At 35.8% G+C, this 16220-nt stretch overlaps 1 protein-coding gene across 1 annotated transcript; it reads left to right on the top strand.

Moving 5' to 3' along the window:
• Nucleotides 1-12468: 12468 nt before the first annotated feature.
• Nucleotides 12469-14443, top strand: LOC135084556 (uncharacterized). Its single transcript, XM_063979318.1, has 3 exons — nucleotides 12469-12634; nucleotides 12877-13669; nucleotides 14045-14443. Exons 1-3 carry the CDS (start codon nucleotides 12562-12564, stop codon nucleotides 14151-14153), a joined length of 975 nt encoding a protein of 324 aa, XP_063835388.1. The 5' UTR covers nucleotides 12469-12561; the 3' UTR covers nucleotides 14154-14443.
• The last annotated feature ends 1777 nt before the right edge of the window (nucleotides 14444-16220 follow it).

Below are 16220 nucleotides of genomic sequence, written 5' to 3'. Positions count from 1 at the left end.
ATATTGTCTATGACTTGTCTCTGACACATCAGTGCCGTAACCTGTGAGTCATAGACAATAATCTGTAAATTTAATCGATATTATTTTAAGTATTCACTTATTCCGATTACTGATTAATTTTAAATAAAAAATATACGATACTTTGTTTAGTTTTCCAGCGATAACTTCGACAATATTGGAGATAACGTAAATTTATTTTTCTACTTTTAGTGTTTACTTTTTCGGAGTCAGTTTAATTTTTAGTCGGTTTTATTTAAACGAAATTATTTTACTTTTTTATGCAATTAATGCTTACGTATTGTTTTTGTTCCATTGTTTATTTTTAAGAAAATAAAAAACTTCTTTCAATGAGGGTTTTCGCGATTGAAAAATATACGTAGACGCGAGGTCCAAATGCTGCATGATTGGTTATTTTTGACATGACATTGACAGATATGTCAAAATCCACCAATCACGCAGCAAGCAACAGCAAGCAACAGAAGTTTAATAACTTTACGGATATCATTGATTGTTTTACTGTCCAGTGTGTTTTTTGATTACATCTGTGCAAACAGTTTGTTTCCTGTTCTCGAAAATTTCATAATCAGTTCACATTCAATGTTGCGACTTTGTTGCATATTTTTAGTATTTTGACGATCACCCGGCGATGATACGCAAGTACTACAACATTTCACTTCGCGATTAACGAGAGGTTTTGTCGCATCACTAGTTCACAGACTAAAAATATTTTTATGTCAGTTGGCCATATTTGATGACATTTCTGCTGATTTCTAAAAAATTAGATTTTATACATACTTGTACGAGTATAAAGTGCAGTAGCTTCAAATATTTTCTACGTACTTTTTGCAAATAATACAAATTTTCTATGTTTATAAGCCGATTTTGCAAAAACTAAAGGCATTCGTACAGAAATATATTAATTACTAATTTTTAAGAAAGGCTATGAGGACTTATTTAACAAACCCATCATAATACTAGATTGGACATTTTGGGAATTGGACGTTTCGGGAACTGGACATTTCAGGAATTGGACATTTCGGGAATTGGACATTTTGGGAATTGGACATTCTGGGAATTGGACATTCTGGGAATTGGACATTTTGAAACCGTTGGTAATTTTGGGAATTGGACATTCTGAACCTGAATCTTATAATCTATCGCCATAACAACAATGTTAATAAATCCAACTGCCGATTGTGTTCCGGTAAGATAGCCAGTCCCTCTGTGATTGAGGATTCTGTGTGAGGCTCGCTTCCCTTCGGCCTGATCATCCCTTTCAATCAGGTGAGCTCTTGGCCGCAGCCAGCTTTCTCGTTGTAAGGCTGGTTTTAGTGTCACGCGGACCGTCCGGTGCGGACCCGCTCCGCACGGCCAATCTGTATGAACTTCTACGGAGCGTTTTAGAGTAATGCGGTCCGGAGGAACCGCTCCGCTCCCTAGCAGTCCATACAGATCGACTGTGCGGAGCGGTCCGCACTGACAGGCTGCGTGACACTAAAACCAGCCTAAATAAAAAATGCTGTATTTCTTACAACTTGCGCCATCGCGCCAGTCCGGATGATCTCCGGCACAATCGGCTTATAATTGCAGCGACCTTGCTCTACATCTGGACCGATGGCATATGGGTGCCATAGACTACATTGTTGTAGACAGGTCGCTTTGTTTATTGAACTGAACGACTTAGGCCCAGAACAGACGGTGAAACGCAACTGCAACGAAACTGCAACTGCTAGTTACTTTTGAGTAGAGTTTTGAGAAGTTTCAAACTGGTCGCGTCATGTGTGGTCTCTCAACGGACGCTATGGCAGAAACTTATATGCAACTCAAAAGTAACTAGCAGTTGCAGTTTCGTTGCAGTTGCGTTTCACCGTCTGTTCTGGGCCTTACTGGTACAGAATACAACACACGGTAATAAGTTCGCCTTTTTTACCTCAATTTGTGTTTTAAAAGATTTTAAATACTTTTAAAATGTAGTTTTTAGTAGAGCCTTTATTAAATTAAGAGCTAAACTGTATAACACTTACACATTATTGCCAACTCTGTTCTTCTATTCAATAAATAAAAACAAAACTCAATATTTACTCTACAAAACTTTAAACGGTATGGGTGAATATCAACAAACTCGTTTTTTGCCTAATTCCGGTGGCGAATTTTAATTTCCACTTTCCAAAACATTTTTGTGGCAGAAATAATAGTAAATAACTTGTATTATTCAATGATATGGTAGAGATCAAAATATTATTAATACTTCTCGAGATATGTCAATTTGAAATTATCAAGAGCCACCGAAATTGTATTTGAGCCACCGGAATTAAGAACCAATCCACCGAAATTTATTTATACAGCGGACTTCGGAATGTTACGGATGATTGTCTCAAATTACTTATTTATTTGTAATCAATTAAGTATTATTATCCAGTAAAGATGTTTATAATTAAAAACAATATTCAGGCCTGTGTTGTGACCCTAAAAAAGCATCAAATCTTCCCACGTGAGTCGTAATAGCCGACTAAGGAATCAAAATACTGGAGGGTGGGCTGCAGCATCTTTCCGGGTATTATACTACCATACTGGAACTACCAACCAGCCTGCTAAGCATGGTGATAACGGCAAAATCCCTCCATAGAGAACAAATCCAAAACTTTCTGGCTCTAGCCGCCAACAGCCCCGTTATTCTAGAGTCATCACAAAGACATCATACATGACCCTCAAACCCAGAAACCAACTCTAGTCCCGGGAGGGCGACCAACTGCCCCAGGTTGGTGTTAGGTTTATCTTCCATAAGTAAAAATATTGGTCCAGGCTAGCCAAGTTTTCATGATGGTATCATACCTATCCTATACTCAGAATTACGCAACTAATTATTCGCTAAAGACCATGCGAACTGGAGATTAAGTATGAAGATATTTCTAGATCTATACCAGCTACTGAACTAACACATTACATATTTGTGACAGGGTAATTTAACGGAAAACTATGCAAACCTAGCGACAGTGAGCTAGATGAAAGTAGTACAATTAAGAAACGGAGGACTAAATCCAGCCAGCCTCATAGAGAAGGCCTAGCAAAAGATGCCAGAACTGTAAAAGCGTACTGAGCTGCACCCTAATAGTACTGCAAAAATCAAAATGTAGTAATCATTTTTAGACGAACAGGCAATTTAATCACATTTGCATTCTCCGATCACCACACAGCTTATGACCGAAGTCTATGAAGGAACACTATCTGCGGTTGCGATCCTCATCAGTGAGGGACCGAGGAAGAAGAAGAAGTCATCACCGAAATAGAAGAATGCCGAATAAAAGATGCTCAAAAGCTGTCGACTGATGAAGCCTAAGCCACGACCAGTGCCAATCCAGCTCCAAAGCCCCACGAATTTTCATCTCGAGTGGCAGAATAGATTGCAACCTACGAGACTAGGGAAATTTTAGCTGTTTCAGGACTATTCTCATCTGTTTTTAAGATTCTGCTTAGTATCGATGTATAAATAGCTATCCAAGTCCTCACGCTGATACAAAGTGTATTATAGAGACGATTTTTTTGTAATAAATCGAAAGTATGTATTTGCGAGGACCAAATTGAATATACCAACATGAATAACGAGGATAGTAGAACCATTTTGGTAAATGCCTAAGCTGCTAGGAGAGATTAAGAAGCACTACTAGTAATTAGGCTGAAGATCGAGATTATTCCGACACTTTAGCGGAGATATCCTAGACTTTAGCTTGAGTGAGATTAGAATGCCCTATTAAAAACAACAAGGTATGTACCAGGAGATAATGAAATCACAACTGAGCTTATGAAATCAGATAGAATGCTAGTACTAAAGTTCTCTTAAATACCACCATGTTTATTGGTCGATAAACCAAAAAATAAGACATGGTGGTGGTGCTAGAGACTGGAATGGAATGGACGTTGGCGATGGTCCAGAGTCAGGTGAGGCAGCTTTTTCCTGAAACATCCAGTCTCCCAGACAACCTCATTTTCGAAAAGACGTTTGTAATACTACGTACATATTTAATGCTGCGTCAAATTATGCAGAAGACTGAGGACTATAATCAGTCATTATTATTGGCCTTTTTGTACCTTCTTCGATTCGGTCAAGACCTGGGCTGTGCTACAGTCTCTTTAATGGCGTCAAATTGACTGTCGATACATGCAACTTCTGAAGTATTTGTATGAAAACTTCATCATATCAGCCCTCCCCCAAGATCAGAACTCGAAACTTATCTGATTGCTGTGAGGGTTCAGAGTTGGAGACACCATAATCTCTTAAAGTCTTCACTACCTCCCACTTAGAGGTTTTCAAGCTTCTGAGCTAGACCGAGCTCAGTATCAAGATACGGCGAGTACATCACACAACTTCGATTCACTGACGATATTGTAGTTATGACTGAGACCTTAGTAGACCTAGGTACAATGCTCCAGAGCCAAAAAGACCAATTCCGGCAATAGATTCGCCACCGGAGCCACCGAAATTGCGCCACCGGAATTGAAAAACTGTTACAAAATTCAAATTATAAAGAAAAATATAATTCTGATCAATAATTTCTGTATGCAGATACAACAAAACACCAAACTTTAATCATGTTAAAGAATCGTTTAGCATCTAAGTAAGTAGCTTTCACTCATACACTTGCCAGCGAAATTGAAAAATTTTGTATTCCTGTGCCGCTGAAACTAATATTTACGGGTCTGCTGGAAAAACAATACCACAAGTCGCAAGTCTTTATAGCCCGATCAGGAGGACACAGTTGAGTGATGCAGGGAAGAAGAACTCTACGTCTCTCAAAGCTTCTTTGGAGAAGTAAGAGAGTGTCGAAATTGAGCCACTGTAATTGCTTTTTTTCGTGGGACAGTTTTGAAAGGCTATTTAAAACACTTAAAATATGAAATATCACATTTCTTTCATATCATTTGGAAGTCTTATTTAATGTATTTTATGGCTATACTATTTTTAAATTACTAGAATCCCCGAGAAAGAAGGAATAACACAATTTATGAGTAGAAATAGAGTTAGGACGCGCCACCGCTATTAGATTTTGGGTCTTTGAAAATTTTTTTAGTATATAAAATAACTACCTATTGTCCTGAAGACTTTGCTATCGTGTAAAACGCTGTATAAACTATATACAGAAAAAAAATCATCGCTCTAGTTACATTTCTCCCATCGATTCTCAGCTCCGCCGCGTAAAAAACGTGTTTGGGATATTCACCCGTATATAATATTTTAAACTATTATGTTGCATTTTTTTACTATAAAATTATCACTTCACGGGATTTATTGCAACAATATCTATTTTAACGGTAAATAAACGTCGGGAGGGTAAATATTTTATTTACCGTTAAAATAGATATTGTTGCAATAAATCCCGTGAAGTGATAATTTTAAACGGTATAGCCTCGCAAAACACACTGACGTGAACGTTTCTTTTCACACAAAAATCGAAAGTTTGTAAAATCATAAGGAACTTGTAAGCTCATATTGAGGCAAGTTCCTCTGCTTTCCATTTCCTTGGCTTTTGCATATAAATAACGCAAAATCTATAAGCAACATATCCAGTAATAATTAGAATTAAACTTGTCTATCCAGAAGGTCTGATCGTTGAACCTAGAAAAGGAATGGACGGAAACGTGGCTGGTTTCTCTTTTATTGAATCAAAACTTGTATTTGTGATGTATCAACGAACTCTATGGGGTTTTTACTCTAACGCAGTTTTCTTATTTCTGTTCTCTTTTGCTCAAAGTGTGTGGCGATTCGGATGAGAGAGACAGACGCGAAAAATAGAGTGATGGGTGGTAGAGTTGCTTCCCCTAGTATTTCCATCATTTTATTCAACCAACGTCAAACCAATTTTGATGAATTTTTACATAAACATAGATGGACCTTCATTGCAGAAGGCAGAATATCTACCAAAGCCAATTGACAAATTTCTGGAATTGGATGAAAAACTTAGTAGCTCTTAAGTTAGGTTCTAGAAGTTATTTGAAAATAAAAAGCTTTTTAGAATAGTTAACTACTTGGAAAATTATACTATGGTATATGCAATAGCATAGTCGACATTTTCTACAACCATATACGAGTACTTACTAAGAAGATTACTATGATAACAAAAACAAAGAACAACAAATATGTAGGTAGGTATATGTCGGTCTACATTTTTATCAGATGCCATTATAAAACTTGCTCTCAATAAGCGACAACATTTGATCGATGTTATAATGTTATAGCTTATAGCAATAAAGATGTAGTTAATTTTTTAAATAAATGTTAGGGTTCCGTAGAACGTGTTTAACTGAAATAATAATCAAGTTACCTAGGAGGTAGTACCTATGTAGAACTTCATCAGATTCGCGAATCGCGAAGGTCGCGCCTCGCGGGAAGAGTCTGGATGCGGGCAGCGCAGGCGCAGGACCGATCGTTACGGAAATCCTTGGGGGAGGCCTTTGTCCAGCAGTGGACGTCATTTGGCTGAAACCAACGAAGTAGAAACTAGTGTATTTAAATGTCTGGAATATCTGAAAACGATTGATACCAAGTAGGTATCAAAAATTTTACAGAGTTACCCTTTTATCAATGTTTTGTTAAAGTGAATGGTAAGTACCAATTGAAAATTGACAACTTGAGGAACCCTAAAAATTGACCCCACTACTTCATAACACCATAAACCTCAAGTTCAATTAAGATGATGAAATAGAATACGATGAGCACATAAAACACTTAAGTAAGTATTGTTACTCGAGTAAAAGGCTAATAACTTAATTTGAGAGTTTGAAAACAAAATCACTGTTATTTCGGACCTAATAACATTAATTTCAAATCAAAAACGTAACAACATTTGAACCAGTCGTTAGATGTGTCAACATGTTGTGTTTGTTACAATATTATCAACTAGGTTTTGCCTCTAGCTCTACTTTATTTAGCAAGAAATATTATTACATGGTTCTGGCAAAGTAAAGGGACTACGAGTATTCCCATCTCTCGTTCCCACCGCTGCAACTCATGTTAGCCAGGATCTACAGCTTGACCGCCAATAAAAACCCTTCCACCAGTCTTCTTCTGCAGTTCTTCTTAGTTTGCAGCCCGACTACAAAATTAAAGGCTGATTTACACGTATTAAATAGTTAAGTAGGTAGCTTGTCACTTGACACGATTTGACAAGCAGTTTCATAGTAAAGAAGAGCTTGACTACTTAAATACGTTTGGACATAGACTTGAAATTAAGTTGAAATCTAGTTACCTACTTAAATACTTAATATGTATATGTAAATTATAAAGCTGGAGAGTTTGTTTGTTTGTTTGTTTACTTGAACGCGCTAATCTCAGGAACTACCGGTCCGATTTGAAAAATTCTTTCAGTGTTAGATAGCCCATTTATCGAGGAAGGCTATAGGCTGTATACCATCACGCTACGAGTAATAGGTGCAGAGCAAAAATGATTTTCACACGTACGAAGTCGCGGGCACTACTAGTACTTAATATGTGTAAATCAGCCTTAAGATACTGACAGCTTAAGCAATTTGGTGCACAAGAAAACCAGAGGAAATTGCGAAAGCCATGATAGATATCGCGTCCCATGGGAATAAAGAGTTAAACGTTAGCAAATCCTCATCTCTTCCGTGTTAGCTAGTTCTTAACGTAATTAAAAGATTGTGTTTTCATTGTTGAATGTAGAGCTAAGTAGGTTAATTTCTAGTAAGTAAGTACCTACCTAAATCTAATACATTTCAACTTAATATGAAGTCCACAGCTGGTCCACAAAGGCTTCCCCCAAGGATTTTCACAACGTCCGGTCCTATACTGCCCGCACCAAGGTACTTACTTGCCGCACTCTTCACCAGATCGTCCGTTCACCTAGTGGGAGTAGACCCACTCCTTTTTTTGTCGCGGAGGAAATGCTTTGCGCACCGTCACCACTGCCGGGGGACAGGGCGGTGTGTGGGCCTCCCGGCGCCCTGAAAAGGGCGCTGCTCCGTCCTGAAAAGGACGGGGTATAAGTACCCACTAAAACCTCCGCGGCGTTCCGTCATCGCCCGAGTGGCATCGCCGGGCCCTAGTATTATATTATTTGTGGCCGGGCCGTAGCCTGAGACTTCCTTTTGCTTTTGCCACAAGTCGACCCACTCCTAAGCAAGCCTATTTAGGAACTTAATATACCTAAGTGTTTATATCATCAATGGTACCATTCAAAGTCAAAGTCAAAATTTCTTTATTTGTTTAGACTAATAAATAGTTCTTACAAATCGTCATTTTGCTCTTAAGGAGCCTCTACATGTCTCATAATCTTTTTACCCTACCAGCGCTTCGAGACCAACATTTGGCAAGTGCTGAGAAGAAGCGCCGCAACAAACTCAGTCACCACTGTCTGCCGGTTAATATAAATAAATAGAAATAGCAGTAGTATTCGATTCAGGAGCAGTTCACTGAATTTACCATGCATTCTTGTATAGTGTATTATGGGTATACAAAATTGCGTGGTATATTAAACAAGGTAGTGACGTGCTAATATCTAGACTTACAGATTACATACTTAAATAAATAGTAGAAATGACTCGCATACATAAATTGGAATAACTTGGATTGACCAGTCCCCGAAAGCAGCGCCTGTTCACAGACATGACGAGTGAACCAGCCATCGCTTCACTCGACCATATTAGAGGGAATGTAACGACGTGCATTTGCCCTCTCATCCAGAAAATCAAATCCATTTGTGCCATCTTCACCGTAACTGGCGTAATACCAAGCAATCGAGGCTACAACTTAACATATTATTTAACCCAACAATGGACACTGAGATCTTATCACACTTGCATAAACCGCATTGTGGTGGGATCTGTAACATGTGTTCTGTTATCTTATGGTGATGGCTTTGTAAGATGTCTGAATATGCATAATGTTAGGTGCTTCGAGGTACCTAGGTACCATGTAAGAAACACACATAAGAGGCACCTTCAAAGTGAGACCTCCACCTAGGGTTGCCAGTGGTCCGGCTTAGTCGGACATGTTTGGCTTTTTACGGCCTTGTCCGGCCAAATATTGTCTTGTCCGGCTTTTGTTAGGCTTTTTATTTGGCTGCCGCATCAGGCGAAAGTCGGAAGTAGAGCCACAGAATAATATGAAGCGCACGCATTAGGATGATGGGCGATGATAGTACCTACTCATCTATGACACGTCACACGGACATGTATGGCTTTTAGGGTAAAATGTCCGGTCAAATGAAGCACATAGTCCGGCTTTTGTGTTTTTGGATGGAAACCCTACCTTCAGCTAAACTGCAGGAGAGCCGTCTGCAGTGGTAAGGACACGTTAGGAGGCGACCACCCGTCCATATGACCAGAAAAGTGCTAGATATCCAAAGTAAACCCCGACTCACATGGATGTCCGTTGTAAAACGGACCTTAAAGAGGCCCAAGTCAACAGTGAGGCGACTCAGGCAGGACCGAGCCGCCTGGAGACGCAAGTTGGAGGGCCGACCCCAAATAAAATGGGAACGGGCCAGGCAAAGTAGAGGTGCTTCTAGGAACACCATCCTGCATCATCATAATAGTAAGTTGCTTAGATTAATAAAGCCGTAAGTAGCATCAAATTACTGAAAAATTAGTTTATCAACTTCAATTATTTACATGGGAACCACCGCACCGTAAAAAATATTATAATATTTATAAATATTAAATATTTATTTTTATAATATTTAATCATAATATATCTCAATCTGTAAGGCCCTGACCTAGGGCATAGCTCATGCTGAGTGGCTGCTATTTTAGTTCAAATTTAACTACATAATAAGTAAGTAATTATGTTGAAGTCTAAGGATGTGTGGACTAAATAAAAATATTTTTCTTTCTTTCTTTCTTTCTTCAATCAAATGCAATTAATATTTATTTACAAACATTCTAAGATCAAAACTTGTTTTTAGCGAAAAGATTTTAAACTTGTCCATTCTTTAAAAACGCTTAGCGCCATCTACGGACCTAAGTTTCCTTTTTACTCCTGTAATTTTTTCTTACCCCTAGTGACATCTGTTTTTTCTTTAACACCTTTGCTGCGGCAGTAACTTTCTAATACTTTCCATTCCTTCGGTACAAGGTCAGTAAACCTGGTATTAAAACTTACATTGTGGCGGCACAAGGCTTAAAGACCTTGTAATATTTAAGATATATTAATTTTATTTTTGGCTTCATGTTAATAGATATTGTGTTTTTTTTCTTTGAATATTAATAATAATGCATTTATTGACATACACCTGAAGGCGTTCGTGAATAACTTGTTTAGTATAAAAATTATAGCTATATTCAAAATACAAGGCTTATGCACCCTGTGCCGCACTGAAGTAGGGAAGTCTGGTGGGTATTCTAGGGATGTGAAATACAAATATCGATAGTTTAAATTAAGTTTTAATTTTTTTTTTTAAAAGTAACAAACAAAGATGTTTTAATAATTTAGTCTAAATATTTTACAAATAAGACATACGTGCATAAATACTTAAATAAGCTATATTTAAAGAAAACATATTATTTAATAACATTTAGTTACAACTTCAAATGTTTGTCACGAAAAACATTATTTAAATTAGCAATAAATCTTGTAGCAAATTAAATTATAATCAATTTGCAGTTTTGATTTTGTTTGTTTCTCTTGACGCCATGTCGACATGTGCGTTTCTTACGAATGCGAGGCAACACTGGCTGCACGAAGCTAGCGTGGGGTGCGGTACCAGGTGCGCAGGGTACAAGGTGCTTCGACCTGGTTTCGCATTGTGAAGACATTTTATTACTTCCGTGCGGTACCAGGTCTAAAAACCTGGTATTAAGGTAGGTACATCATTGGATTCTATTTTAAGAATACATCATAGATATATATTCATCACTTTCCTACACCGGACCCAATTGAAGTTATGCCTTTCGCACGACAAGGAAGACTATAATTTTCTTAGCCGCACGGTAAGCGAGACGTACACAAGGTCTATAGACCTGGTTTCGCACTCAACGTGTTAAGAACAACGCGTACAATCATATTATTGAAAATTCTACAAAATTAAAGCTTTTTGAAACAACTTCATTTAATAAAGATTCAATTCACTTTTTGAGATTTTTAACATAGTATTATTACAAATTTCATTAAAACTGATTATTTCGTTTTGTGTTTTAATATAACGCCATCTAGTGTAGAATAGAAACATCAGAAGCACGTCATCAAGCCACAATAAAACACCTACTTTAGACTAGCAACGCCATCTATCGGCGAGTAGCGGACTCATTCTGACACGTGCCGCGGCTTCCTTTGACAAAGTGCGAAAGGAGCGGCTTTCTCTTTCACTTATTTAGTAGCTTCACTTATTTATTTTTTCATAAATATTATTATTTTGATGTTAGTTTCTATTAATTAACTATTTTTATTCCCTTAATCATACAAAGAAAGTTTTAATAAACGATCATTTATTAATTTGCAAGTTATGTTTCTAGATCTAGAAAGTTAAATTAACACTACTTTACCTACTTGAATTATTCATTAAACTAAATTTCAAAATCTAAAAAATTTGAATTAATGGTACTTTATGAAGATTGAACTGTCCCATAAAATGAAAAGATTATAAAATATTATATTCTTTTCATCACAATACTTATAAACGGGTCTCTAAAAATTTAAACTGGGTAATAAAAGTAGTGCTTCCCTTTTCTAATAAGCCGTTATAATAATAAATAAGTCAACAAAAAATAATCTCCACAATCTTATCGGTTAAAATTGAAACAAAATAAAAAAAAAACGCAATACTTACTTCACCGATGACACAGCCGATGATCTGTATAAAAACCCTGGTCCGAAATCGAACTTGGTTCCCCTTAATGACCAACCACTCATCTATTTGGTAGCGCGGCGCGGCATCACAAGACAAGGCGGCACCCTTTGATCCTGCCGAAAGCAAAAAACCAAAACAAATTTTTGTTTTAGTTCGCCGCGAGTTATTGGAGGGAGAGGTTGTGCTAGTGCTACGTCCGCGTACGAAATTTGCCGTTGTTATTGGTAAGCTATTGTAATTTTAATTGTAAATAATTTAAAAAGGGACGTAACGCACATAATTATAAAGGTGTTTCTTAAAAAACAGTTGTAACTTTTCAATTGTGGTACAAATCTTAGCCAATTGGGATTTCAAATCTAAAATGATGACGTGTTTCCAACAATATCAATGTGTAAGTTGTTGAAAAGCATTATTGAAGGGATCATGAACTTCAAAATTACCGCTGTACATGGCTGTTTAGGTACTTCTTCTGTTTTCTTTTGTTTGTATTATTTATTAATTGTAAACCAGCTATTGTGATTTTTTAAAATACTTTATTTAATTTAACATAAACAAAATAATTGAAACAATTGAAAACTACCTACTAAGCTGTGGTAAATTAGATTTTCAAAAGTCACTCAAATGAAACTTACTGAATTTTCATTTCCGGCAAAACTTTGACCATAATGACGTCGTAAACTCGTGAAAAATATTCCAATGAAATTGTAAATAGATCCGATTTTATGTTTTATCAATGAAATTACACTGATATTTCAGGTTGAAAATGTTCCCGTCCAGAAACATGCTTGATTACATGACAGAATTGAATAGACTGTTCCCCAGATCCACGGAAAATGGTAAGTTGTAATGATTCTTCTCTCAATCTCCATTTTACATTAGTTTTAAAACAAAATCTAACTTATTTTCAATGATAATGATCATGACATTCTTCTGTTTTCTTAACAGTAGCTAAGTAGAAAACAAAATGTTTGTTGTCAAACTAAACTAGTAATGACATTCAGATAGATCTTGCGATTTCCACAACCAAATTTTTGCCCCAAGTTCAATGAAACTCATATTTATTTCGTACATCTTCCAGATCTACAGTTGCCAAGCATGTACACTCCAAACTTCATGCAGTCTCCATTCAACGTATCGGCGGCTAACAGGTCATCCAGTTCCGCCGATTCCACGTCACCGGAATCGTTTCCTGACATTCCACCACAGTTCAGGCCTAGATGCAGACCTGTCCTTGAACATCCAATCGTAGATACCCCTCCGATTAGACGACAGCGCCCAATAATGGGAAGAAAACTCATGGACACCCCAGAACACACAGTTCCAAATTACTTCCCACCCCCGCAAATCTCACCTCTTAAAAGTTTCGAGTCCGACATAGAACTGAAAGCGCTCTGGCAAGACCATTCCTACCCTCACACTCCACCGAAGCCAACCAGATTCTCTATGGAACAGAGTTATTCGCCAAACACCTACGAGCTCTTCCCTGCTGAAAGCAGAGGCTACGAGTTCCGAACCCCAGTCAAGAATATGTCCCTATCTCAAACGTCTGGGTTCAATTCGAATGTGTCTCCAAGATCGACTGTGAGTGTGTCGCCAATTTCGCCTATGCGTCAGCGATTCACCACTCCACCACCTCCGTTCCGAAGAAGCTTCCATGCAAATATGCCTTCACCATCACAGTCAAGCGAGGACAGTCGTATTCAAGCTGGAAAAGTATGTTCCTTCTGCCGTAAGAATGGGGAAACACCAATGGTGTATATGACACATACAGTGAGGGAGATGAGAAACAACAAGCAAGTGGTGACGTGCCCGATATTGAGGTCCCATGTGTGCTCCACATGTGGCTCTACAGGAGATAATGCTCATACAATGTGAGTAACTAAAAACACCTTTTTATAAATGTAGTTTTTTTGCTAATTTCATTATTTATACTGAGCCACAAAAATTAGTACACACGGCGAACTTAATGCCATTGGGCATTCTCTACCAGTTAATGCTGTTATTCTAATGTAACTATTTTTTACATGTCTGCCTAGATTTCTATAAAAAGTAGCCTCAACTTTTTTTAAATAATATCCTCAGAAACTAATAGAAATTATGTAATTTCTGAGGAATAGTAAATGTTTTGAAACTTTAGTGTTTCATGTTAATGCTTATTCATTTTTCTTTTGTAAGAAATAATTAAATATCTTGTTGATCTAATGTGGAGATGACAAGTTGTAAATAGTATTTTTTATCATTTTCAGAACCTACTGCCCGATCCTGCGAATCAATAACAATGGTAGACCACTTCAATCTACGACCATCACACTAAAAAACACCAGGGTCAAGAGCAACGGTAGAAAGAGATATTAATTTTTACAATTACGGTATATTTTTTATATTTTTACTTAGTTTTAAGGACTGACCAAATTATGAAGGAATGCTTTTTGACTGAAATTATTTTTATAACTTGACCATTGAAAATATTGTGTGACTTTTATATTGTACATTTTTTACTTGATTTTGAACCTGAAAGCTACTCTACAATTATTTTTCATAATATTTTTATCAGTCAAAAAATTATTCATAGAGTCAATTTATAGAGTAGCCATTCAGTTCACTGATTCCTATTACTCTGTGAACTCTAGAACTTGAAATGAATGCATGCATGTTATAATAATAAGTATTTTTTAGAACCTACAGTTTGAAAATAGAAACTCACTGTTTGAGTAAACATTCATTTTTGTGTTCAGTTAGTTTAAAATTGCGCTTAGAACACAATACATAAATGTATGTAGATCTTTATTTAAATGTAATTGTATAATTGATCTCTACTGCCAAAGGCATAATAATTTATGAAAGAAATACGTAAGGTAGGCTCAAGTAGGTATTCATTTTTAATGTTTTTACATGATGTTTGACATCTTTTATTTGCAATTATGGTTTTAAAGTAACAAATTGAATGTCAAAAAGAACAAATTCAATTGATTTGACGAAGTATTAAGTATCATGACTGATTTATAAAAACTAATGTTTTTGTTTTCATAAAAATTCATGATTTAAAATTTTGACCACCAGCAATTTATTTAAAAAATTTCTTTGTCCAGTATTTCAAAAATGTTTTGGTTTAGATAATATTAAATACAAAAGTATTAAAAATATTGATGATGTATGGTTACCATAATAATATTATGATCTCTTTGAACAAAGCTCAAATGTAGTCTTTTGAAGACATAGAATAGAATAATGTTTATTCTATTCTATTGACTGACATGTGACTCATCTAGATTTAAGATTTTTAATATGACAATGTGTTGGTCTTCATTTTAATTCTAGTGTTTTTAAAACTCAATAGATAATATACTCAAAAGAATTGTGACTAATAATGTTAAATGACATAAAGATTGATCTCATTTAATTTATAAGTACACACAGCAGCAAATCGTCATGTTGATTTTGTTATCACCTTTATTCTTGGAGAAATAAGAGCTACTATTAGTATGCTGTTGAGTACGATATTTTGACATGTATGTTTTTATCATTATTCATTCTTAGTTTTACAATACTACCTACATATCTGTTAGTTTCTAGACTAAAGTAAGATATTATTCTAGACACTAGAAAATGTAAGTATCATTGCAATAATGACTCAAAATGTTTGTAAATTTTTCATTATTATAATCATGTTTTTAATTCTGTGCTTCTGTTTCCAATTTTTACTGAAACTACTTTTCTATATTTTTGACTGCCAAGTGCATTTTTACACATTTTTATCTGTATTTGACGGAACGAAAAGTATGCATAATAATTACATTTTGTAGTAATATTTCAATAATTTTATATATTTTTACATTATTTACTGTTTTGACCTGTGGTTTTGACAATAATTTCCTTGACTTGTAGCAATCGTGTACTTAGTGATCTCTATATTTAGTTGTTTTCTCATTTCTTGACTAAAAATTATCTGTGTTCCTGACTAAAATTCTAAAAAAAACACTAAGTTCGTGTTTTTCTTATAATAATTGTGTGTACTGTACTTATTTTGATGATTTTTGCTGTAAATAATATTTTTACATGGCATGTATGTACAAATTTCAAATTAATTATGTTAGCTTTCTTGCATGAGATGCATGATGATATTTTTAAATTACGACATTGTCAACAAAATTAACTGAAAATACAACAGTTGAAAAGTTCTTTGAATTTGTAATTTTATGTTTTTTAATAAAAAAATGTATGAGTTCGGAAAATAGTGCTGTAACCCATGCCATGTATAAAGTTTGTATGAATGAAATGATTATTATGAATGCTTTTTATGAAATGTGCCATAGATAGTAATTAATATAACGTACTGTGGGTACTTATATTCTTAGACTAAGGTTGATTTTGTTGAATGACTAATTAAATTTGAGAATTTATGTTTTGTTTGCAGCAATGTGT

Source organism: Ostrinia nubilalis, chromosome 26 (assembly GCF_963855985.1).
Source record: "Ostrinia nubilalis chromosome 26, ilOstNubi1.1, whole genome shotgun sequence".
NCBI classification, from domain to species: domain Eukaryota; kingdom Metazoa; phylum Arthropoda; class Insecta; order Lepidoptera; family Crambidae; genus Ostrinia; species Ostrinia nubilalis.
This window is presented reverse-complemented; position numbering and strand designations above follow the sequence as displayed.

Excerpts from the sequence above, each read along its gene's own strand:
- LOC135084556 (XM_063979318.1), top strand. The coding sequence starts at position 12,562 with ATGTTCCCGTCCAGAAACATGCTTGATTACATGACAGAATTGAATAGA. Across the intron at positions 12,635-12,876 it reads CCCCAGATCCACGGAAAATG|ATCTACAGTTGCCAAGCATG; the intron begins GTAAGTTGTAAT and ends TACATCTTCCAG. Across the intron at positions 13,670-14,044 it reads GGAGATAATGCTCATACAAT|AACCTACTGCCCGATCCTGC; the intron begins GTGAGTAACTAA and ends TATCATTTTCAG.